General features: G+C 43.2%; 1 protein-coding gene across 4 annotated transcripts in view; it reads right to left on the bottom strand.

Moving 5' to 3' along the window:
* AGAP1 (ArfGAP with GTPase domain, ankyrin repeat and PH domain 1) overlaps positions 1-23,527 on the bottom strand; it is a 320,069-nt gene extending 296,542 nt beyond the window's left edge. For 2 of the 4 annotated variants that reach the window (XM_081016056.1, XM_081016057.1), the window contains exon 1: positions 23,255-23,527. In XM_081016056.1, coding sequence (XP_080872182.1) covers positions 23,255-23,432 — 178 coding nt within the window. In that variant the 5' untranslated portion in view covers positions 23,433-23,527. Of the gene's footprint in view, positions 1-1,054; positions 2,976-23,254 lie in introns of those variants that run through there. The other 2 variants (XM_081016058.1, XM_081016055.1) reach the window with 2 other exon arrangements.
* Between the last annotated feature and the right edge of the window lie 475 nt (positions 23,528-24,002).

Here is a 24,002-nt window from a genome sequence, read left to right as displayed (position 1 = left end):
GACAGAGCTACTCCCTTTATTACATTTCATCTAAAAAACAGAGCCTAGTTCATTCCAATCTGGAGATTCTAAAGTGCAAATCTATACTCCATTTCCAGGAAATAAGCCACACTGATGGAACACAGTGGAACTTATAACACAGGCCTATGTCTGTTTATCTAGATGTAAATGAAACATCAATACTGTATCACATGTACTACATACAGTGCCTCCAGTTTTTTCTTCCTATGTCTCGGGCTATGCACCTGCACTGCAATAGGTCACTACTCTCAACAAAGATTGCCACCTTCATCTTTGCCGGCTTAAATACTTGATGAGCAAAAGGTGCTTTGCTGTAGCTTCTAGCGTAATGGGATGCAGAAGAGAGTACCAACCAGCATTCTCTGTATACTTCACAAACATTCACTGAGCCATTCAGAAAAAATCAGCAGTTTTGTGAATGTCACTAATTTAGCATATCACCTGCAACCAGTTCCATTTTGTCCTAATATTGCATTGTGTTACTAGGACCCTACTTGCCTTTGAGAACAAGTGTTCATCCCAATACAATTTATACAAAGTATAAAATAGGCTTTTAAAGCACCTTGCACTGTTTGCGCATACAAACTTAGTATTCCTCACACTGGCATAAAATTTAACATTATTCCAACAAGTTAAAAGAACCTACAGTGCCCTTTAGGAGTGTCCTACTGAACTACCACCAACAACAACAGCAACATTAACAACAACAAGGAGAGCAGGATTCTACCAAAAAATGTGTGAGGGTGGGGGAGAGAAAAGAAAAGCATTACTTGACAAAGACAAAGGGTGTGCATGCTACTGTGAGGATTCACTGACCTAGTAACCTATATAAAGAAACCAAGAGGCTCTTCTCCTGCTCTCCAATAGGAAGATCCAACACCGAGGAGCTAAGCTCAACGACTAGTGCAGATTTATGGAACGGTGCAGGAATACCCAGGCGAGAAAGGGCATCCCTTTCGGGTCAGCCAAACCCCGGGCGAGTGCTGCCCGCCCCCTTCGCCCAGCCCCCGTCCCCGCCCAACCCGGGAGGCACCTCTGCTCAGGGGCTCCGCGAGGCTCTCGGTGCTGGACTGCGCGCGGGCGCCGGCGCTTCTCTGGAGGCTGCTGCTGCTCCCCGCCCGGGCCCGGGGAGACCTGCCCAGGGGGCTCCCGAAGGGCGAGAAGACCCCGCTGAAGAAGCGCAGCAGGCGGCGCTCCGGCGAAGAGGCGACGCTGCCGCCCGAACTCTCCCAGGCCCCCAGCCGCTCCGAAAGCATCTGCAGCTCGCCGGCCGGGCTCTTCGTGCCCCCGCCCGCCTCGGCCCCCGCCCGCGGGGGGCGCCGGCCGGCGCTCAGCGACCTTCCCGCGCCGCCGGCAGGCAGAGAGAGGCAGCCGGAGCTGCTGTGGCGCTTGGTCCGCGCCAAGGCGCGCAGCCGCAGCGCCTCCCCGCCGCTCCAGTGCCGGAAACTGCAGCTCCGGCGCAGCGGAGCCGCCGCCGGCCGCGCGGGGCCCAGGCCGCCGGGGGCCGCTTCCTCGGCGGGCGAGTGTCTCGGGATCCCCGCGGGGCCGGCCTCCTCCTGCTGCTGCTGCTGCGAGCTCCGCAGGGGACGCCGGCCACCCCCCTCGGGCGCCTCTGCCGGCGGCCACCTGAAGCCCAGCCCGGCTCGCCTGGTCACCTTCAGGCGGCCCAGCTCCAGCTGCCCGGTGCTGAGGGCCCGCGAGCTGCGGAAAGCGTGCCCGGCGGCAGCCCCGGCGCTCTCCTGCTGCTCCGGGAGGAAGCCATCGCGGGGCAAGGCGGCCGAGCCGAGAGGCTCCTTCTTCACCAGGGTCACCGAGATGCGGTAGACCGTTTTCCGCTGGGGGGTCCCCCGCTCCGCGGCGCCGGGGGAGGAAGGGGCGGAGGCCGGGTCGCTGCTGTCCAGGAGGTACATCTCCAGTCCCGCCGCGGGGGGCTAACCGAGGCCAGGTCCTTTGTCCCTGCCTCTCCTCCGGCGGCGATCTCCTCCGCCTGCAGTCACTTCGGGAGGCACAGCAGCTCCGGCTGCCCTTCTTCCCTCCTCCGGCTCGGCTGCCTGGGGAGGTAACCGCATCGCTCCATGTCGACAGCGCCTGCCTATGAAACAGCCGCCCCACGGAGCCTCCCTTTCTCTCCTGCCTCCCGGCCACGCGCGCCCACCATCACCACCCCAAATCCAAGCCGGGGCGGTCGGGAGGGCGCAGAGCGAGCTCTCCCCCCGCAGATCTCTGGAAGCAGCGCCGGAGAGGATTAGCGAGGGGAGGAGCAGCAGCCGCCCTCCTCGGTTTTATTGTTTACAGAAGATTGCCCGTTCGCATATTGTGCCCTTTTTGCAGAGCAAATCCGATTATATCTCGTCCGCTTAATATACTAAATGAAGCGCCGGCCCTGTATTATCCTTGCAATCTACTGTCGCCCAAAAGGAAGAACGATGCTGAAAATAATAATAATTCCCCGTTGCCACCAATCGCAGGATGCCTCAGCGTAATCCGACTCCCAGACAAACACGTTCCTCGGCTGCAATCAGCATACTGTACTACAGTCTCTCAGTATCAGAAAGCAGCAGATATCCTAAAGAGCTTGGTCTCAAGAAACGGGGAGAAAAGGCAAATTCCGGAGTGGAACACAGCTTCTCTGCGGAATGAGTTAGCATGCAAATACCGGAACATAAAGTAGCCCAAGAGACTGGGGGCAGGAATTACTTACTGTAAGGGCAGGAATTACAAAGCTCATACCTAGAACAAACTTAGCTGGTCTCTAAGGTGCTACTAGACTTTATTTTTTAAATTATTTTGTAAGGGCAGGGTTTGTTCTGTCAGTTCCATACCAGTCAAACAAAACCAGGTTTTGTAAAACCAAAAAGCTAGCAATCTGCTTTTAATCTTAATAATAAAGCTACTGAACTACCACAGCAAATAAAACTTCATTCTTCAGAATGTTAAATCTGAAACTAGCTTAAATAAAAGTGTTACAAAAAACAATCCTAAATATATTTACTCATAAATTCTGAATTTAGTAGTACTTATTCCCTAGTTAAGTGTGCTCAGGTCTGAAGCCTTTGATTGCTGCTGAATGATACTCCTTTACTAACAAAATAAAAAAATTCCTTCCAGTAGCACCTTAATTTTGTTTCGACTACGGCAGACCAACACAGGGACCTACCTGTAACTAGATCCTTTACTAACAGTCTTGCGGGAAAGGGGTACCAGTTTCTGGATGGCCCTGATCATAGGCGAAGCCAAGGGGGAGCAGGGAAGAGGCAGCTCCCCCCATCAATGAAAATAAATAATAATACATAGCAAACTGAGGTTCTGCCCCCCCCAAGGCCTTCCCCCAACAAAAACCCTGGCTATACCCATGGTCCTGATAATTTACAGTCCCAACTCAGTGCACAGATTTGTTCTATCTTGTTCATCTGAAATACTGTGTTAAGAGTCACAAAGATAGATAGTTTTTCTCTGTTTCAAAGAGAGTATTAATAGAAATGCAGTGGTACCTCGGGTTACATACGCTTCAGGTTACAGATGCTTCAGGTTACAGACTCCGCTAACCCAGAAATAGTACCTCGGGTTAAGAATTTTGCTTCAGGATGAAAACAGAAATTGTGCTCCGGCGGCAGCAGGAGGCCCCATTAGCTAAAGTGGTGCTTCAGGTTAAGACCAGTTTCAGGTTAAGAACAGACCTCCAGAACGAATAAAGTTCTTAACCTGAGGTACCACTGTATCCACGAGGAACTTTAGGAGGATGTCAATTTTAATTAACCACTTTATGCCTTTTTAAAAAGCCACATTCAATGTTTTCACTCAGTATCTCAAACATCAGCCTCCCAAACAAACTTAGTTGGTCTCTAAGGTGCTACTGGACGGACACACACACACACACACACACACACACACCACTAGCCTCCCATTAAGGGAAGCAGAACTAATACAGTATTAGATAGATAGATATTGGGGGGTCCTCAAGAAACTTGATTTTGTGCACACTTGCCTTTTTCAGGTGTTATTAACATTACTTGACTAATCTGAGCCATACTCTTGCATATTTAAGCAAGAAATATAAGGCCTATTTATTTACTCCAGCATTTTATTACCACTCCTGTTCCTCAGCAACTAGTAATACTGTCCCTGGTACTGGAAGTAATACAAGTTTTGTTTTTTTGTCTTTGGACCCAACAATGATAGTTTGAGGCAATGTAATTTTTCATCAGCTTTTGGTTATTCAATCAGCAGCATTAAGACTTTCAAGTAAAAATGCAGTGTTCAAAGATTTCAGTCTCTTCAGAGGTATGATTCTCTTTCTCTATATGCACACACCCCTTTCAAGAGTTACATACAGTAGTGTTTAGAGAGCCAATCAGGTGCCATCTGGTTTTGGCAATGATGGCTCATAAATCCACCTTTTTTGGAGTAATACCATAAAATTATATATCAATGGAAAGATAATTTAATAAAGAATGTAATGCAATAATTTTTATGAAGGATTTTTTTATTACAACAACATTCATAAAGAAGAAACGTGGAACGCAAAGAAAAAATGAGATATACAAAAATTCTCACCATGTCAGTTAATACTTAGTTGGGTAACCTTTAGCCTTCCCATGGAGTGAACCAAGCTTTTTAGTTCTGCAGCTGTAATATTGTGAAACTAAGATTGAATTATTGCCTCTATTAAGTGGGTTTTATTGCTAGGTTGCTTCTAACAAGCTTTTTTAGTTGGCTCCATTTCAATTGGGTTAAGGTCTGGGCTATGTATTTTGGGGCATTTATAGTCCCATTAATGACACAAATTCTGCCCACACCATTTGCTGTCATACAACTCCAGATAATAACACTAACTGGGTGTTTCATGGTAGGTGCAAGGCAAGTAGAATCCAAATCTTCTCTGATACTCCCCCTCACGTATTACATGCCATCACTACCAAGCAAGGAGATTTGGGTCTCATCACTCCAAATAACACTGTCCCATTGTTCCACTGAACATGGGTTTTAGCCCAGTTTAATCTTTTCAACCTTTGTTTGAGTGGTAACAATGGCTTTTCCCTTGGAATTTTAGCATTTATACCATATTCCTGCAGTCTGAGACGAACAGTCCTTGCACTCAACTTCACAATACATTGTGCCATGTCATCTTGTATACATCCAGATGATTTTCTTCTGTCACGTAGGCAGTTTCTCAATTCTTCTATCGTCTTCTATCGTCACTTACTGTTGTGCACCTTTCCTGCCTTTACCAGTCTGATTTTGTAGTGACTGAGTCTCCTTATACCTCTTCAAAAATTTAGAAATGCCACCTTTGGTTAAGTTTCCACTGATTTTTCTTCTAATTTCTTCATAACTGTAGCCTTGTTCACTTAATATTACTATTTTACATCACTTTCTGGGTGACCAGTCAACTCTTTGCACCATTTCTTTAATTTTATTACGTTTTACAAGCTCACTAAATGAAAGACAAAAAACCCCAACCAACTTGATAGCAATCATATAACACACTGACAAATGTCCTCCTTATTTATGTTGTAATAAATAATCTTTCATAAAAAATATTGCATTACATTCTTAACTAAATTATCTTTCCATTGATGTATAATTTTATGGCATTACTCCAAAAAAAGTGGTGTTATGAGGTGTATTGTCGAAACAAGATGACACCTGATGGGCTCTCAACACTCCTTTTTCTGGTTATTTGCCTATAACTTTTGATAGAATACAGATAATTGAACAAACCTTGTTGCATTACATTCCTCATTTTCTTTCCATTGATATACAGTATCTGCAAGAATACTTAATAATACAAGCATTCACACTTGATACACTGGCAATAATGAATACACAACCTAAAAATTTTTTTACTTGGGAAAGTGATCTATTGAATCTGGCAATATTTATTGGCTTTTAAGTGATGCCTGTAAAAGTGAACATCTTCTGGCAAGGCTCCATTCTTAACACATTAATAAATATTGTCTAACATTTGTTTCTTATGTTCTGCTAATTCTAGCCATTATTTTGCATCTAACTCCAGCTGATGGATCTCAGGATTTGAATAAAGAAATAAACCATATATTAACTGTGCTCTTAAAACATTTCCAAAGACTAATAATGCAATTGTTTTAGACAGAATTTAAAACAATTATCTGAACATATTAGTATACAGTGGTACCTCGGGTTAAGAACTTAATTCGTTCTGGAGGTCCGTTCTTAACCTGAAACTGTTCTTAACCTGAGGTACCACTTTAACTAATGGGACCTCCTGCTGCCGCCGCAGCGCAATTTCTGTTCTCATCCTGAAGCAAAGTTCTTAACCCAAGGTACTATTTCTGGGTTAGTGGAGTCTGTAACCTGAAGCGTCTGTAACCCGAGGTACCACTGTACCTCTTAAGAGTCAAAAACGTGGATCAAGGTTTAAATTTTAAAAAGCAATATCAACAATGTAGATATGCAGCAACAAAACAACTGGGGCAAAATTTGCCCCTGCTGTTCACAAAAATTGTAAGTAATAAATGCTCACTTTCCTAATACATGCTTCTAGTAACTGATGTGGTATACAACAGTAAAAGAAATAATTTTAAACAGATAAATTAAATATATAAGAAGGTAGCAGTACTAGCAGAAAATGACAGAAATAACATAGAAGAAAGTCACAAATCATAGATTAAAAGCCAGTTACAAATAATAATAATAGTAGTAGTAGTAGTAATAATAATAATACCCGGCCCATCTGGTTGGGTTTCCCCAGCCACTTGAAAATGCAAAGAAATGGAGCCTGATGAGAAAAAGCCCCACCCATTGAGGATTACGTCAATGTAAAATACAACATTAAAAACCATTTCAAACAAATTAGAATCACAACTAGAACAGGTCCTGAAAATGTAAATCTTAAGTGTCAAAGGCTAAAGTAAAGAAGTGCATCTTCAGCATACGGAAAAGGCTAGATAATGAAAGGGTAGAAGAGACTGTGTACATTTGCTAAGGAGACTGACACCAACTTCCATCCAGAATCCATCTGATCATCAATTCAGCGTAGTCAATGGATCATGGTGAGAGTACTGTAAAACGTTAAAGAAGTAACAGTTCCCACCTACCCTTCAACCTACCAGAAGAAATTTCCCAACCTTTAAGTGGGCTTCACAGGAACTTGAAGAGTAGACTCCAAATGAAATCTAGGAACATGTCTAGAACTGTATTTGCCAGACAGTTTGACCTGGATCCTTGTTTACCTTCTAGAATCATAAAGCTGTAGAGTCGGAAGGGACCCTGAGGGTCATCTAGTCCAAGTCCTGCAATGCAGGAACAGCCCTTACTGTCAGAAAGTTCTTCCTGATGTTTAGTCAGATTCTCCTTTCTTGTAACTTGAAGCTATTGGTACAGGTCCTACCCTCCAGAGCAGAAGAAAACAAGCTTGCTCCATCCTCCAAGGATACTGACAAGCTGGAACATGTGCAACCAAGGTGATAAATGGTCTGAAAACCAAGCCTTACAAGGAGTATTTGAAGGAGCTGGGTATGTTTAGCCGGGAAAAGAGGAGACTGAGGGGAGATATGATAGCCATTTACAAATATTTTAAGGACTGTCACATGGAAGAGGGAACAAGCTTCTTTTCTCCTGCTCCAGAGGTTAGGTCCCAGACCAGTGGATTCAGATCACAAAAAAGGAAATTCCTACCAAATATCAGGAAGAACATTTTGACAGTAAGAGCAGTTTGACATTGGAACAAACTCCCTCAGAAGGTTGTGGACTCTCCTTCATTGGAGGTTTTTAAGCAGAGGTTGAATGGCCATCTGCCATGGATGCTTTAGTGGAGAGACTTGCATTGCAGAGGGTTGGACTAGATGATCCTCAAGAGCCTTTCCAACTCTACAACAGTCTCCTCTTCTCCAAGCTAAACATACCAAACTCCCTCAACCATTCTTCATAAAGCTTAGTTTCCAGACCCTTGATCATCTTGGTTGACCTCCTGCACACATTCCAGCTTGTCAATATCTTTCTTAAATTGTGGTGCCCAGAACTGGACACAGCGCTCCAGGTGTGGTCTGATCAAGGAAGAATAGAGCCGTACTATTACTTCCCCTTAACTGGAGTCAAGAGTCCCTGAGAAAGAGAATAGCACATGAAATGAAGAGAGGAGAAATCATTCAGGGCAACTTTGCATGGAAGCACCAGCCTAGCATCTGTAGGTTAGAAGGAATTTGTTTGCTCACATGAAATTTCTTCTGTGTAGGTTAGTAACATTTGTGGGCTTGTTTAAAAGACTGTTTTAGAGGTCGCCACTCTATTAATTTACAAGATTGTAAATTAAATTAGCCAGATGCCTACCAATCACAGCAAAAAATGAACAAAAGAAAAACTGCAACACCATTTATCTATATAACACATAAATTCTATTCTGTACACAAACATGCTCAATATGCAGTGTAATTCAGGTATTCTGGATGATTCAGTTGAAAGGATGATAAGATTCTCTAGATATTTTCCATTTAAAGAAAACACACTGATAGAATCAGATGGTGTTCAGGATAGCCAGAAGCAAGCCAAATGTAGGTCACTTCTTGAAGTCTGAAAGGAATGTGCTGTTTGTGTGTGTGCACGCAGACTTGTATGTGTATGCATTATTCTTAGACGTGGCTTGTTTTTATCTTCAGGCTCATACATTTCTAGTTCTTGAAACCATGCACCATTTATTCAACTGAAACAATTGGATCTTGCATCTGGCTTTCATTTTATGCCTAAACTATGTAATCTCTGTAACTAGCTACCAGTGTAACAACCACAACATGTGTACAACCCTCATTTTATACATACACACATGGCATATGATTGCATGAGTGAAAGGTTACTTGTGCAACCAGTCTTTCCCCTTTCCATAAACATATTTTTTTACCCAGAATCAAGCTACCAGCATTTAATCCCAGATAAGTGAGTTGTAGCCTTACACTCATTCAAAATTTTAACATAAAAATACAAGGAAAAACATCAAATACTGATTAGATATACATCAAGATTCAGACTGTCAAAACCATTCACAGAGGTAATTGTTTTATTTTATTTATATCTCATCCTTCACTGAACAGCACAATAAGCAATGGTTTATTGTGACATCCAAATGAAACCAGTATGTGAGAGAGACAGAGACTGAAATTTTTAGAGATTATAATGTAGACATTCCAATTTCATAAAAGGTGGGGGAAACAGGCTAAACAAAGTGTTGTGCTGTAGCAATGTAAGGTGTGTGTACACACTTTAAGTTAACACTCAGTTAACTCCTGGGCATAATATTCAGAATGACTGAGAAGAACACATATACTATTTTCTATACATCATGGAATGAATATCCCTTGTTTCAAGTCCATGTGTCAGGAAAACCTAGCTATTCATGTATCCCAAAATCAGTATTAAGTGCTCATGTAAAACAAATAATTATAAAAATCCCTAAAATAAAGTGTCTAAGGAAAGGAACATTTGGTTCTTGATCATGAACAGTACTGTATCGTGCTTGGCTAGATTATTTTATACCTGGATCTAAAATTGCTTATATGCAAGTTATTTTATATTGCAATGATATAGCTAATCTACAGTAATACATCTGATAAACTCTGAATTAGGCCACCTTATTAGCTATCAACTCCTTAAAGTTATTTAGGGAGAACAGATTTCTGCAGCATGTAGAACACAAGTCCAATTCCAGATATAGCAGATGGCCAAGATATACCTCAGAGATAACAGAGCTACAACATATGTTATTTATACTTAACTGAGGTATTTTCAGGACTCTAATGTTGTTGGCAGCAGAATATTTGCACAATTAGACAAAAATATTTTTATCTGCATAAAACTTGTCAATCACTAGGTTGTTTTCTGGCAAGAAGCTTCGTTCTAGTTGCCTTGGAAGTCTCAACCAAACAATTGGAAGTAACATCCATTTGAACACAAGGTACCGTATCTACAACTGGAACTGTACTAACATTTAATAGACTTTGTCCTGACAAAAATTCAATTTCAGCACATACAGCAATCCCCGTTTTGGACAGGGATGAGCTGCACAAAAGAATTTCCAAATAGCTTGTCAAGGAACAATGGGGAGTAGGTGTTAATGCTCCAGTTTGGTGTTTACAATCATGTCTTCACCTGCCCTGTCCCCAACGTCACAAATGGGCATGGTTGAGGAAATAGTCTTGTGAATCAAATTAGGCCTAATTTGGCCCGGTGGCTGGAGGTTCCCAACCCGAAAACCAATGTGTTAAACATACTGATTCATTAAAACCAGCACATAACAAAATAGTCTTCTGTCAGTTGATCCTGAACACATATTCAACCATTTAAATCCTGTCTCCAGTTATCCAGTCTTCTGAATTTTGCCCATAAGATTTGTGTGACAATAAGAAGAAGAGTTTGGATTTGATATCCTGCTTTATCACTACCCGAAGGAGTCTCAAAGCGGCTAACATTCTCCTTTCCCTTCCTCCCCCACAACAAACACTCTGTGAGGTGAGTGAGGCTGAGAGACTTCAGAGAAGTGTGACTAGCCCAAGGTCACCCAGCAGCTGCATGTGGAGGAGCAGGGAAGCGAACCCGGTTCACCAGATTACGAGTCCACCGCTCTTAACCACTACACAATTAACTTTTAAAAACACAACTAGTTTACAGAAGCAAAAACAGGGCTACTTCTCTGGAATTCCCATGTTTGTACACAGACTAGAGAATCACAAGAGAACCCAAAATATATTGACAGCTGAGGCAGCTCAGTCAGTAGAGCATGAGATTCTTTATCTCAGGGTTATTGGTTTGCGCAAAAGAGTCCTGCATTGAGGGGTTGGAACAGATTACCCTTGGGGGTCCCTTCCAACTCTACGATTCTAATCAGCTTACTAGCTGTGTTGGAAACCAACAGGTTGATATGTTTGGTGTTTGTTACCTGACCCATCGTGGTGTAGTGGTTAAGAGCGGTGGACGCATAATCTGGTGAATCGGGTTCGCTTCCCAGCTCCTCCACATGCAGCAATTGGGTGACCTTGGGCTAGTCACACTTCTCTGAAGTCTCTCAGCCTCACTCGCCTTACAGAGTGTTTGTTGTGGGGGAGGAAGGGAAAGGAGATTGTGAGCCACTTTAAGACTCCTTAAGGGGAGTGAAAGGAAGGTTATCATGTCCAAACGTTTCTGCTTCTTTCATGAGAGTTGAAAATTTAGAAATTCTATGGACTCTCTCCCATTTCATTCTTAACAGCTAATGAGATTGTGTCAGTTTTACCCAATAGGAAGCATAAAGTATTACATGTATCTGAAAGAAGCTAAGCAATCCAGGTTTGCCCATGAGAACTCATTATAAGCAGCAAGACCCCAACTGACATGAATTATTTACTGTGATCTTACACTTATAATTATGCACATGCATTAAACACAAAAACGTGCATCTGTGCCCCACTTTAAAATCCACATGGAAATCAAACTACTGAAAATAAGTGAAATGGAACAAGCAATGTGTAACACCAGGGACACAAGCTAACTGGTACTCTAAATGCTCCCCCAGCACCCAAATGAACATGTAAAATTTCCATGCCTTTGCACCAGTTAGATTTGGATACCCCCTGTTTGCGAGCACACACAAGGATTTATTGCAGCTCTTAACTGATGCAAGTGATTTTTAAAAACCTCTATTATTAATAATAATATATCATGTTAACAAACAATGGTTTGTCTTGTGGCACCTTAAAGACTAACCGATTTATTATGCCACAAGCTCTCTTGGGCTAGTCCACTACTTCATCAGCTATATGAACTGTTAACCTCAGTTGGTAGGTTTGCAATTATGTTTACATATGCGTACACACACAGGATGGTGTAAAGAAAAATGTGTGAACATCAGGATTAAATGGCAATGCAATGCAAAAGGTAAAGTCTGTAACAACAACAATTCAGTTAACCTTAAATATATGCAAAATAAGCACAGGGACATAAGCATAGCAACATCGTCATACTTTACTTGCAACCTTAATCAATACCTTTAGAGAAAAAGAAGCCACGAAGAAATAACAAATAACTGTATCCTTCCTTTCCATCAGATGCCATTGTAGCATTGTTAATTAATTTATTTTTTAATCCCTCTGTACCTTAATCATAAATTTTATCAGAGTGGACAGCAGTAGTAAAATGCATTATGACGAGAAACACATCATTAGAAGATACAACTGCTAATCTCTCTCACATCTGCCACTGAAAAGCCCTTACTTCAAATGCCTGGAAGAAGAGGAAAGTCTTCAGCTGGTAACAAAAGATGGAGAGAGTCAGCACCAACCTAACTTTGGCGGGGAGGCTGTTCCAAAGCCAGGGTGCCTTCACTGAGAAGGCACTTTGGGGGTTGTAACTCCGCTGACCGCTGACTCCGCTAAAGGTAGATGTATCAGAAGGTTCTTCCCAAGTCACTTGAAGACTAGGCAGACTTCTACAAGCAGAAATCCTCTGGATCCCACCCTAATGACATATTTACATCCTTATAGCATCACTCTTTATGTTTATTTTCATGTACTTTTCTCGTAACATGCCCAGGCTACTATTCTTCTGTAGAACATTATATTGAGTGTCATTAAACATCCGATTCATGCTATCAATCCAGCATGTATTCAATGCAAGTTGTATCACTTGCAAGATCACTGCAGATGGTGACAGCAGCCACGAAATTAAAAGACGCCTGCTTCTTGGGAGGAAGGCGATGGCAAACCTGGACAGCGTCTTAAAAAGCAGAGACATCACCTTGCCAACAAAGGTCCGTATAGTAAAAGCTATGGTTTTCCCAGTAGTGATGTATGGAAGTGAAAGCTGGACCATAAAGAAGGCTGATCGCCGAAGAATTGATGCTTTTGAATTATGGTGCTGGAGGAGACTCTTGAGAGTCCCATGGACTGCAAGAAGATCCAACCTCTCCATTCTGAAGGAAATCAGCCCTGAGTGCTCACTGGAAGGACAGATCCTGAAGCTGAGGCTCCAATACTTTGGCCACCTCATGAGAAGAGAAGACTCCCTGGAAAAGACCCTGATGTTGGGAAAGATGGAGGGCACAAGGAGAAGGGGACGACAGAGGACGAGATGGTTGGATAGTGTTCTCGAAGCTACCAGCATGAGTTGACTAAACGGCGGGAGGCAGTGGAAGACAGAAGTGCCTGGCGTGCTCTGGTCCATGAGGTCACGAAGAGTCGGACACGAGTAAACGACTAAACAACAACATCACTTGCAAGAATCATAACTAAAGAACCCTTTAAGAGGGAATTCGTATGCTGCAGAAGTCAAATTGCCTTTTTCTGCTCCACTCTCAAACATCTAGGGGAGTGAACTGCACTCTGCCCCTTGGGCCCAAATGGTCTGCCCACTGCCTCCCCCCCAGCTGTAGGACGGCTGAGTGGGAGGAGGCAGAGAGACTCCAGAGGCCCCGCAGTGCGCCCCCTCCCTATGAGCGGTTCACTCCGCCCCAAGCGCCGGAGCGGATTCCTCCGCCGCTGAGAGGAGCTGTGACTGCCAGAGCTGCCTGAGTGATTGCGCTTGAGGAATGGGGGGTCTGGGTAGCCAGGGGGCAGCTGAGGGAACCGGGTGGAAGGGACAATGTCCGGAGTGGGGGCCGCTGGGGGGAGTACCAGACCAGGGTTTGTCGTGAGGCCAATAGTGAGGTGAGGCTGGGGGGGGGGGAGAATATGGATGGCGGCATTTATTTATTTATTTATTTATTTATTTACAACATTCAGTGTATAAGACAACCCCCAATTTTAAACTTTAAAAATTTTGGGGAAAATATTGACTTATACATGGAAAAGTATGGTAAACGAACTCATCTATACAGTATGTAAAGTGCAAAACTTAAATAAAAGTGATTCTTTAAACTTAAGCAGTTGGCTTTTTTCAAGTGTAAAGAAAGTGTTTCACGGTCTCAACCTGAATGCAACTAATGGAGCTACATGGTATCTGAAGAAGTGTGCATGCACACGAAAGCTCTTACCAATAACAAACTTAGTTGGTCTCTAAGGTGCTACTGGAAGGTTTGTTTTTATTTTGTTTTGACTAATGGAGCTACAGCATTTTTAAATTTAGCACAACCTTATTTGTTATCTGTGTGTCAGTAATAAAGAACTTGGTATTATGTCACAGTAGCATCGGTGAATAAAAATCTATTTGAAGTTGTAGCAGAGTACAATTGGTTATCTAGAGTTAAAATCATGGCTTCAGATATGCGTTTCTCCTCTTTTTCGCCAGATTATTACAATGCTTGGACAAATGCACAGCACTTCTGTCATCTAGTAGTATAGCAGATACACTGTTTAAAATGCACCTTTTACCTCAAGGTCAAAGAACTAGTCCCCAAACCCTTCACATTTTCTTTAAAAAGGCGTAACTGAAATGCCATATTTTTCGCTCTATAGGACGCACTTTTCCCCCTCCAAAAATGAAGGGGAAATGTGTGTGCGTCCTATGGAGCGAATGCAGGCTTTCGCTGAAGCCTGGAGAGCGAGAGGGGTCGGTACGCACCGACCCCTCTCGCTCTCCAGGCTTCAGGCAGCTATCCGCAAGCCTTCTGAGCGCAGCAGGAGTTCCCGCCGGGCTCCGAAGGCTTGCGGATAGCAGCCTGTTCTGGGGGCTGGGGGCTGTGGTCGGGGGAAGCCCGGGCTTCCCCTGTCCCCAGCCCCTCAAGCTCCGGGAGCATCGGCGAGGTTGCACGCAATCTTGCCACCGCTCCTAGCCCTGTTCTGGGGCCTGGGGGGGGAAATAATTCCCCCCCTTTATCCCCCCCCCTAAAAACTAGGTGTGTCCTATGGTCCGGTGCGCCCTATGGAGCGAAAAATACGGTACATCTAACCATATGATTCATCAATACCTACTGAACAGCAAGAACATTTTAAGAATGTGGTAGTCTCACTTCACAGCAACCAAAGAGACACAAGCCAAGAGTGTGTGATGTGTGTACAGCAATGCAAGGAACAGGGAGGTACTCTGATGTGATGGAAGAATGGGAAAACTTTAAGAGGCTTTGGGGAAGGTTCTTAAAGTGAATGGAAGAAGTTTCCTGTCCCTCCCCACATGCTTCAGCCGCATTTATGCCTGAAAAGCCTTTCCAGAGTATAATGAACAATGTGTGGTGGGGCAAAAGGGGATGGGAATTGCACAAAATCACGCAGAGTTTGGGGGTGATTTCCCCCTCCCACAGTAGCCCCTGCAAACCAACCCACTTTGTCAGGAGGACCTCCCAACCCTCAAAAGGCACAGATGACTGCAGCGGGCAGAAAGAAGGGATGGGAAACATTCTTTCCACAAACTTCCTGAAAGTAGATTCTGTCGAATTCTATCAGTTATATTTCATCTACACAATCCAAATGAATTTCAGGAGCCAAAATGGTTTTACTGTGCAGCCTGAGCAGGAGCAGTGAACACTGCTATAGTTAATTGTTGTCACTTGTGTTTACTCCCCCCCCCCCCCCCCGCACTGCCCTGCTCACAGTTGTGAAGAAGACTCTTACGTTATGAATGGTCCATGTCACCATTAAGAAAAAAAGATAAGAATAGGCCAATGTATATGTAGACTGTCCCTGGATAAAGTTTACTTTTCCTCTTTCAGTTCTCATAGTTCTTAACCTAGCTCAAGGTTGTCATCTGAACTAGCCAGATGTTTAACTGAGAATTCTTGATTCGACACCACAAACATTAACGGGGTCAGCCCCTGCAGTAGTAGCCAAAATAGTCATTTGAATAATTAATATTTACAAATACGGACATACGTGTGTATGTGTGAGTAAAATATGGTGCTAGAATTTGAACTTAAATGTTTGCGGGAGGAGGCAAAGCGGCACTTGGAAGACGGCATTCAGCGATCTCACGGGGGGGGGCAGGGGCGGGACGCAAAGCAGTAAAGGGAAGGGAGCTGCCAGCAATCTCACTTGCGTGCTGGGTGGGGAGGCACCAAGACTTCTCAAAGTGCTCACAATCTACCAATCCCCAATCACAAAATGCACCTGGCATGCGGCTAATATTGAACCCTGCATCAGAGTACCTTCCTGTTCATTTACTCCACATTCTCTTGGCTTTTAAAAGTGCTGCCCCTCTCTATATAGGGTCAGAACGACTGGAAGGGGTAGTATTTTATTTGATAAAACAAATTTATTTAAAAAGCTTTCTTCTTGGTTAGATGGCAAGAATTGATTTCTGAGAAAAATTGGTAGACGGGTGGGGGGTGTTTGTGAAATCACACTAAAATCAGAAAGGAATTTTGCGCAATATATGCTGGCACTATCTAAATGGCAAAAAAATACAAAAAATACTACAGTGGTACCTCAGGTTAAGTACTTAATTCGTTCTGGAGGTCTGTTCTTAACTTGAAACTGTTCTTAACCTGAAGACCACTTTAGCTAATGGGGCCTCCTGCTGCTGCCGCGCCGCCGGAGCACGATTTCTGTTCTCATCCTGAAGCAAAGTTCTTAACCCGAGGTACTATTTCTGAGTTAGCGGAGTCTGTAACCTGAAGCGTATGTAACCTGAAGCGTATGTAACCCGAGGTACCACTGTATTCTTGTGGCATCTTAACTTCCAGGCTGCAGTTTATTCAGTAGAAACTACATTTTCAATAGTCAAATGAGTAAATCTTGAATTCTCCTAGTAATATCTAAAAATACCCACACTTAAAAAAAATAAAATCTGACTTGGGAGCAAGCCTGGCTAGAAGTGCATGTAAGCATTATGTCTTGGTTGACCTTGACAAAAGTGTTTGCTCCACCTGTGCTGAGTTCAGAAACAATGATTGCAGAAATTCTAGCTGCTTGTTTTCCTCCTGGCCCACATGCATTACTGCCTATGTGCAGAAATGATATCCTCCTGGCTTAGAAAATCTTCATGATAAACTTTATGTAGCTTAACATAATGTTGTATAAAAATAAAGCAAATGGTTCAGCTTCATATATTTTGTGTGTCTTGTACAAGTTTAGACTTCCAGCATTCAAGAAGTGAGAAACTATATACTTAGCCCCACAGATAATTAGTTGTCATGGGGCAATTGCTTGCTCTCTCCTCTGCTGCTGCTGCTACATCTCCTTCTCCTCATGTTGGTTTTCACAGTGGTTTGTGTTGCAGGGTAGGGGGTGTATGTATGACAGACATTCATTTAGAATATCAAGTGAGTGTACATGATATGGTAGACATTGCTTTGGAATTATTGCAGTATTGATTATTGTAACGGTTAGAGTATTGCAATGGTGATTGCCTTTCTCTCTTTTTTGCAGCCAAGGAAAAATAGTCTTTTTTGATATCTGAATCTATTGCCTCACATCAGTACACTCTGGAATAATTTTCTTACACTTAGCACTCAGGTGTGCTGTGAATATTATTTTGCATTCAACGTGAATGTTAACAATGGTAACAACTGTGTTTCATATTTAATACAATTGGCCTTTTAACAATTTGAGACTGGTTATTTCTCTAATACATAACAACAATTTATTAATAATAATTTATATGCCTCTAATTTACATGCTGTGTATGGAGTATTTTAAACAATGAACTTAATCTGCATTTATTTGTTCTGTTTGTCTATTCTGGAGTAATCTCAAAGGCTTTAGCCACTAGTGAGCTGCTGCAGCAGCTGTTGCAGTTTTCTGTCACAAGGCCTATTAAAAGTCAGTGCTGAACTTTAATATACTAATATTTGTGTGCATCAATATATTAAATAGTAAACTCTCTTCGGGGATAGTTCAGTATAATATGTAGAAATTCATAAAGCCTAAAGTTTAAAAATAATAAATACATTCTGGGTGTATTTTAAAGCTGTTGCTTTATTTATTTTATTTTGTATCTGAATTTGCAATCATTTTCAAAGCACATGGTGCTTTCCTTTTCCTGAAATGCTCATCTTGAACTATTCAATGTTGATTCCTATTTTAATAATGTGGTTTTGTTTTACTTTTGAAAAATTACATGCCTGACAGCAATCTCAGGGATAGCAAAATGGAAACAGCTCCTCTCCAACTCTGTCTAGTCTATAGCACAGGGGCCACATGTACTTTTGACTGTATTTTTGCTGCCCCCAGTGCCTTGTGAATCTGTCCCATTCTTCCATCACATCAGAGCAGTGTTAGAAACTGGGACTGAATAGCTGTTTGCCACATGGCTTCTGGAACCTACGTTATGGGTGCCACAACAGTGTCTAGTCACTTTTTTTCCCCAATTCAGTGACACTTTCTACTTATATTTTCAAAACACATGAACTAATACACAGTTTACATCAGTGACATTTTTAATATCACATTTTAAATAGCAATTCTCATATATATATATATGCCTTTTCCGTTTTTCCATTCACACATCATGTTTACTCCACATAGAATATTTATGTACAGACTTCTCAACCTATCATTATTATCAAGCTCTTCAGTTAAGGAAAAAAGTGGGAAATGTTAGTGAATTAAAAATAAGATCATTTCTCTACTTTTTCACACTTTGCATCTTGTACACCAAAATAATGTAATCAAATTAGGGAGAAGTTTGAAAATAATACTTACCTACAGAGAAGCTGGCACTTGGCATCATTTATCTTCAGAAGTAATGCTTTTACCCTTTCCAAAGTGTGGGCTATCACAGGACAGCCTTTGCAATTTGTGCTATAACAATATCCATGTGATTCTGGAGTTCACAGTGTGAATTACACACACAAAAAGGCATTCCATTTAATGCAGGAAAACCTTTCCTCACTCAGAAAGATATTTCTGCTTTATCTTCAGGATGAGCTTCCACTTTCGAAAACCAGATCACTAGTTCAAGGATGGAGAACTACAGTATTTGATAAAAGATCAAAGATGCCATCAATCCAAAGCAAAGGGCAGGCCCCCGTAACTGTGGCATCATTTACCCCAAGATAATCTACAAAAATGCCTTTTCCCAAAACTGCCTAATAAAAGTAGATAACGTTTTTTTAAAGTTACCAGGAACATAATAGTTTGAGACACTGGAAAGTAGGCTGCAATTCTATACTTGCTTTTGAAGATATTGTGATGTTGAAATGTTTAAGTCAGATACCTGCTATATTCGGGTAGTTTAAATTGTCACCAGCCAGTAATTTACAGGACAAGATAGCTAGCCTTTATTCTCTACTGTTAACTTCCTGAAGAGTCTGAAGCTAGCCACCAATGAACAGTACAGTGGTACCTCGGGTTACATACACTTACATACACTTCAGGTTACAGACGCTTTAGGTTACAGACTCCGCTAACCCAGAAATAACCTCAGGTTAAGAACTTTGCTTCAGGATGAGAACAGAAATCGTGCTCTGGCGGCGAGGCGGCAGCAGGAGGCCCCATTAGCTAAAGTGGTGCTTCAGGTTAAGAACAGTTTCAGGTTCTGGAACGGACTTCCAGAACGAATTAAATTCTTAACCCAAGGTACCACTGTATAGTGAGCTAAACTACACTGATAACTGCCAACACAGTATCTAACACTAAAATACTTTCAACAGATAAATTTCAAAGCATTTCCAGACACAAAATATTATGGCCTATTACCGCTATCCAATATCAGTGTAATGTAAATGTTATTTCCTTAATTTACAAATGGATAAACACCCTGACCCCCTATAGCTCCCTTCATTTCAACAGCAATCACTATAACATGCCTCCATATAATTACCACATATTTCTCCTCAAAGAAGCAAAAAACAACCATATACTTTCTTACAAATTCAGGTTTGAAACACTAAGCAAAGCAAAAAGATGAAGTGCTACATTTTTCACATCAGAAAGATTACAACCTACCATATATTCTTATATCACATGTAGCAAATGTAAAAAAGGCAGACTTAAGAATGTGAAAGCTCAAAGTTGTACATATTTGTGTTTGTGACTAGGCACTGTGATAGAAAGATGGTGAAGTGTTGTACTGCAGCATTCCAAACTGATGCATGAAAATCATATACTAAAACACAAAAACATATGCAGCTAAGCAAAGATTTGAGAAGGAATCCTGATCCAAAGGAACAGGCGGAACATTACAGTCAGCAAGCACTAAATTTACCAACTTCTAAATTTAAGTAATAATACACACTAGTTGAACTTCAGAGGTGCTTTCTGTTATAACTGAACAGTAAGAATATGCAAATAAACTTTATCCGATAACCCTTAAGAGAGGAAATGGTCAGATAAAAGCAAGAGATCATGTGACGGGACGGGGGGAGTAGTAAAGAGGAAATTAGTTTAGATTAACTAAAATGCATTAAAATTTACAAGAATACTTCAATCCAAGCCACATACCATACAAATCAGGACAAATACCGTACAGAATATAAACCACTCCTTAACAATAATGCACTGACATAACCAGCAAGAGGGAGCTTAATGATTCTAAGAATATTTGGTTTAATTGAACTACTTGCTCATGAGACAGCAAGTAGATATCACCTGCTCAGTCTAAAGGATTAGATTAAGCTTCTGCAATATGGCTATGCAAGTAACTCTTCAAAGCCTCTGCCCTCTTCTCCTTTATAATAGGAGAGAGCAACAAAAAACATGTTAATGTTAGAGGTATCTTGCGTTCCTGCTCATTTAAAAAGCAACAACTAAATATTATTTATTTATATTATGCTTATATGCTAAAATGATATACTAGAAATCCAAACAACCAAAAAAGGCATTGGAACAGCCACACTTTCCCATACTCATCAAACTATAAGGCTCTTTTATATAGTCCAATAACTCCTTTCCAGCTGGTCTTTTTGCAACCTGACCAGGACCAAAGACATCCTACAGGCTTTGCAGAGCAATACGAATTCTCTAGGGACTTGCTAACTAAGCTGCACAGTAAGACAGGCAAGCAACAGCCTGCCTCAAGAGGCTGTAGTGTGCAGGCTCATGTCTGATATGCAACATCAAAACACCACATGTGTACTTTGCACTTCCAAGAAGCAGCTGCATTTCTAAAGCAGCACTATTTATTTATTTCCAAGGTGCTCCTTCCTTAAGACCCTCCCCTGAAAACTTTTTAAAAAAATGTTCTGTTAAGTATTTCTTCGCAATATTTTACAGGTCCGTCAAACAAATGTGATAGAACAGTTAGGGAATCAGTCTAGCTTATCAGATCAGCCTTATGCAGACCACACAGCAAGACACTCCATGGCATTCTATTAAAAAGGTAGAGGGAACTCACAGCAAATAAAATAGCTTTTCCAGTCTCTGACTGGAAAGCACCTGACCCCTCACGGCAGTTCAGTGCCTGAGAACTGAGAACTGAAATAAGGAAGCCCTGGCGCCTCTAATCTTTCTTCACCTTAGGGCCAACCCCTATCTGTCTCAGTACGGTGATGGCACCGACATACAGGTGAAACTCGAAAAATTAGAATATTGTGGGAAAGTTCATTTATTTCAGTAATTCAACTTAAAAGGTGAAACTAATATATGAGATAGACTCATGACATGCCATGGGAGATATGCCAAGCCTTTATTTGTTATAATTGTGATGATTATGGCATACAGCTGATGAAAACCTCAAATTAACAATCTCAAAAAATTAGAATATTATGAAAAGGTGCAGTAGCTATTCAATCCATAACACCTGCAATCGATTCCTGAGCCTTTAAATGGTCTCTCAGTCTTGTTCAGTAGGAAGCACAATCATGCAGAAGGCTGCTGACCTGACAGTTGTGCAGAAAGCCATCATTGAGACCCTCCATAAGGAGGGAAAGCCTCAAAAGGTAATTGCAGAAGTAGTTGGATGTTCCCAAAGTGCTGTATTGAAGCACATTAATGGAAAGTTATGTGGAAGGGAAAAGTGTGGAAGAAAAAGGTGCACAAGCAGCAGGGTTGACTGCATCCCGGAGAGGATTGTCAGGAAAAGACCATTCAAACGCGTTGGGGACTTTCACAATGAGTAGGATGAGGCTGGAGCCACCACACACAGACGGATCCTGGAGATGGGCTTCAAATGTCATATTCCTCTTGTCAAGCCGCTCCTGAACAAGAAACAACGTCAGAAGCATCTTACCTGGGCTAAAGAAAAAAAGAACTGATCTGTTGCTCAGTGGTCCCAAGTCCTCTTTTCTGATGAGAGCAACCTTTGCATCTCATTTGGAAACCAAGGACCCAGAGTCTGGAGGAAGAATGGGGAGGCACACAATGCCAGATGCTTGAAGTCCAGTGTGAAGTTTCCACGGTCTGTGTTGATTTGGGGAGCCATGTCATCAGCTGGTGTTGGTCCACTGTGCTTCATTAAGTCCAGGGTCAATGCAGCCGTCTACCAGGAGATTTTGGAGCACTTCATGCTTCCGCAGACGAGCTTTATGGGGATGCTGACTTCATTTTCCAGCAGGACTTGGCACCTGTCCACACTGCCAAAAGTACCAAAACCTGGTTCAACGCCCATGGGATTACTGTGCTTGATTGGCCAGCAAACTTGCCTGACCTGAACCCCATAGAGAATCTATAGGGCACTGCCAAGAGAAAGATGAGAGACATGAGACTGAGCAATGCAGAAGAGCTGAAGGCTGCTATTGAAGCATCCTGGTCTTCCATAACACCTCAGCAGTGCCACAGGCTGATAGCATCCATGCCAGGCCACACTGAGGCAGTAACTGATGCAAAAGGGGCCCAAACCAAGTACGGAGTACATATGCATGCTTCTACTTCTCAGAGGTCCAATATTCCTCTATTTGCAATCCTTGTTTTGCTGATTTCATTTAATATTCTAATTTTCTGAGCTTGTTAATTTGGGGTTTTCATCATCGCAATTATAACAAATAAAAGCTTGACATATCTCCCTTTGCATGTCATGAGTCTCTCTCATATATTAGTTTCACCTAGTTGAATTACTGAAATAAATGCACTTTCCCACGATATTTTAATTTTTCGAGTTTCACCTGTACCTTACACAGTTATTGCAAGAATCACGACGACTTGCGTGCTGTTGCACACACGAAGAGTGCTATACATTTTTGTTGTATTACCATAAAAGCCAGGGAGAGGCCAGTGGGCCATCTCGCGACTCATCGCTCAGAAACAAGTTTCGCTACACTCAACGGGGCTTGCTCCGCAAGGAGCTACCAGGGTGCGCAGGATTGCAATCGTCACAGGCGGAGGGAGAGGCACAGCGGCGATCTTTCTTTGGGGGTGAGGCTAACACTCCGGGGGGCGCAGAAGGGCTCGCTTCCGAATCAGGGCAGACAGGAGGCGGGGTGGGGGGGTGGGGGGGAGGGAGAGAGATAAACACCAGCAGCAGCAGCTGCAACTCCAGCCGCGTCACCCACCTTCGATGGCGATGACGTGCTCCCGGAGCTGGCCCTGCAGCGCCGGCTCCTCCACCCGTTCCAGAAGGTCGTAGATGGAGTAGATGTTGGGGTGCACCGACTCGAAGCGCTGGATCTCCGCCCGGATGGCCGCCGAGTTGGCCAGTTGCTGTTGCTGCTGGAGGTGCTGGTAGTTCATGGCGGGGGCGGAGCGGCGACGGAGCGTCCCCGCCGCAGAGCGACCACCCTCAAGGCAGGCGGGCAGGCGCTCGCTCGCCCGCCCGCCCGCCCGCCCCTCACTCGCCGAGCCGCGCTCTTGTCAGCTCACCTTCTGTCAGGAAAGGGCCGGGCGCGGAGGCCCCCGGAACACACGCAGGGACAAGAAACGCCTCACACACACGCCGGAAAGAGAAGCACACACACGAAAGGCGGCGGCGGCGGCGACGCCGGGCCTCAGGCCACCGCTGCTCGCAAAACCCCGACGCCCGGACTGGCTCCGAACGCGCCGCCCACCGCCGCGGAACCGGCCAACGTCCGCGCCAGCCCCGCCCCCGCGCCGACGCTCCCCAACCGTCGCTCTCCTCGCCGCCGCCGCTCTCCTCCCCTCAGAGACGCGTAAACCCTCCCCCACATCTATAGATCCCGCATCTACTTTTAGGCCCAAGCCCCGTCCCGGGGGGGCGGGGGGAGAGGGAGAAGAATCAGGAAAGGGCCCGTTGCTTCCTGGGAAGCGTAGTTTTCAGGGGATCTGCCAGGGTTCGTGTTTTTT

This window comes from Podarcis pityusensis (genome assembly GCF_964106645.2).
Source record: "Podarcis pityusensis genome assembly, chromosome: 1".
Taxonomy (NCBI): Eukaryota; Metazoa; Chordata; class Lepidosauria; order Squamata; family Lacertidae; genus Podarcis; species Podarcis pityusensis.
This window is presented reverse-complemented; position numbering and strand designations above follow the sequence as displayed.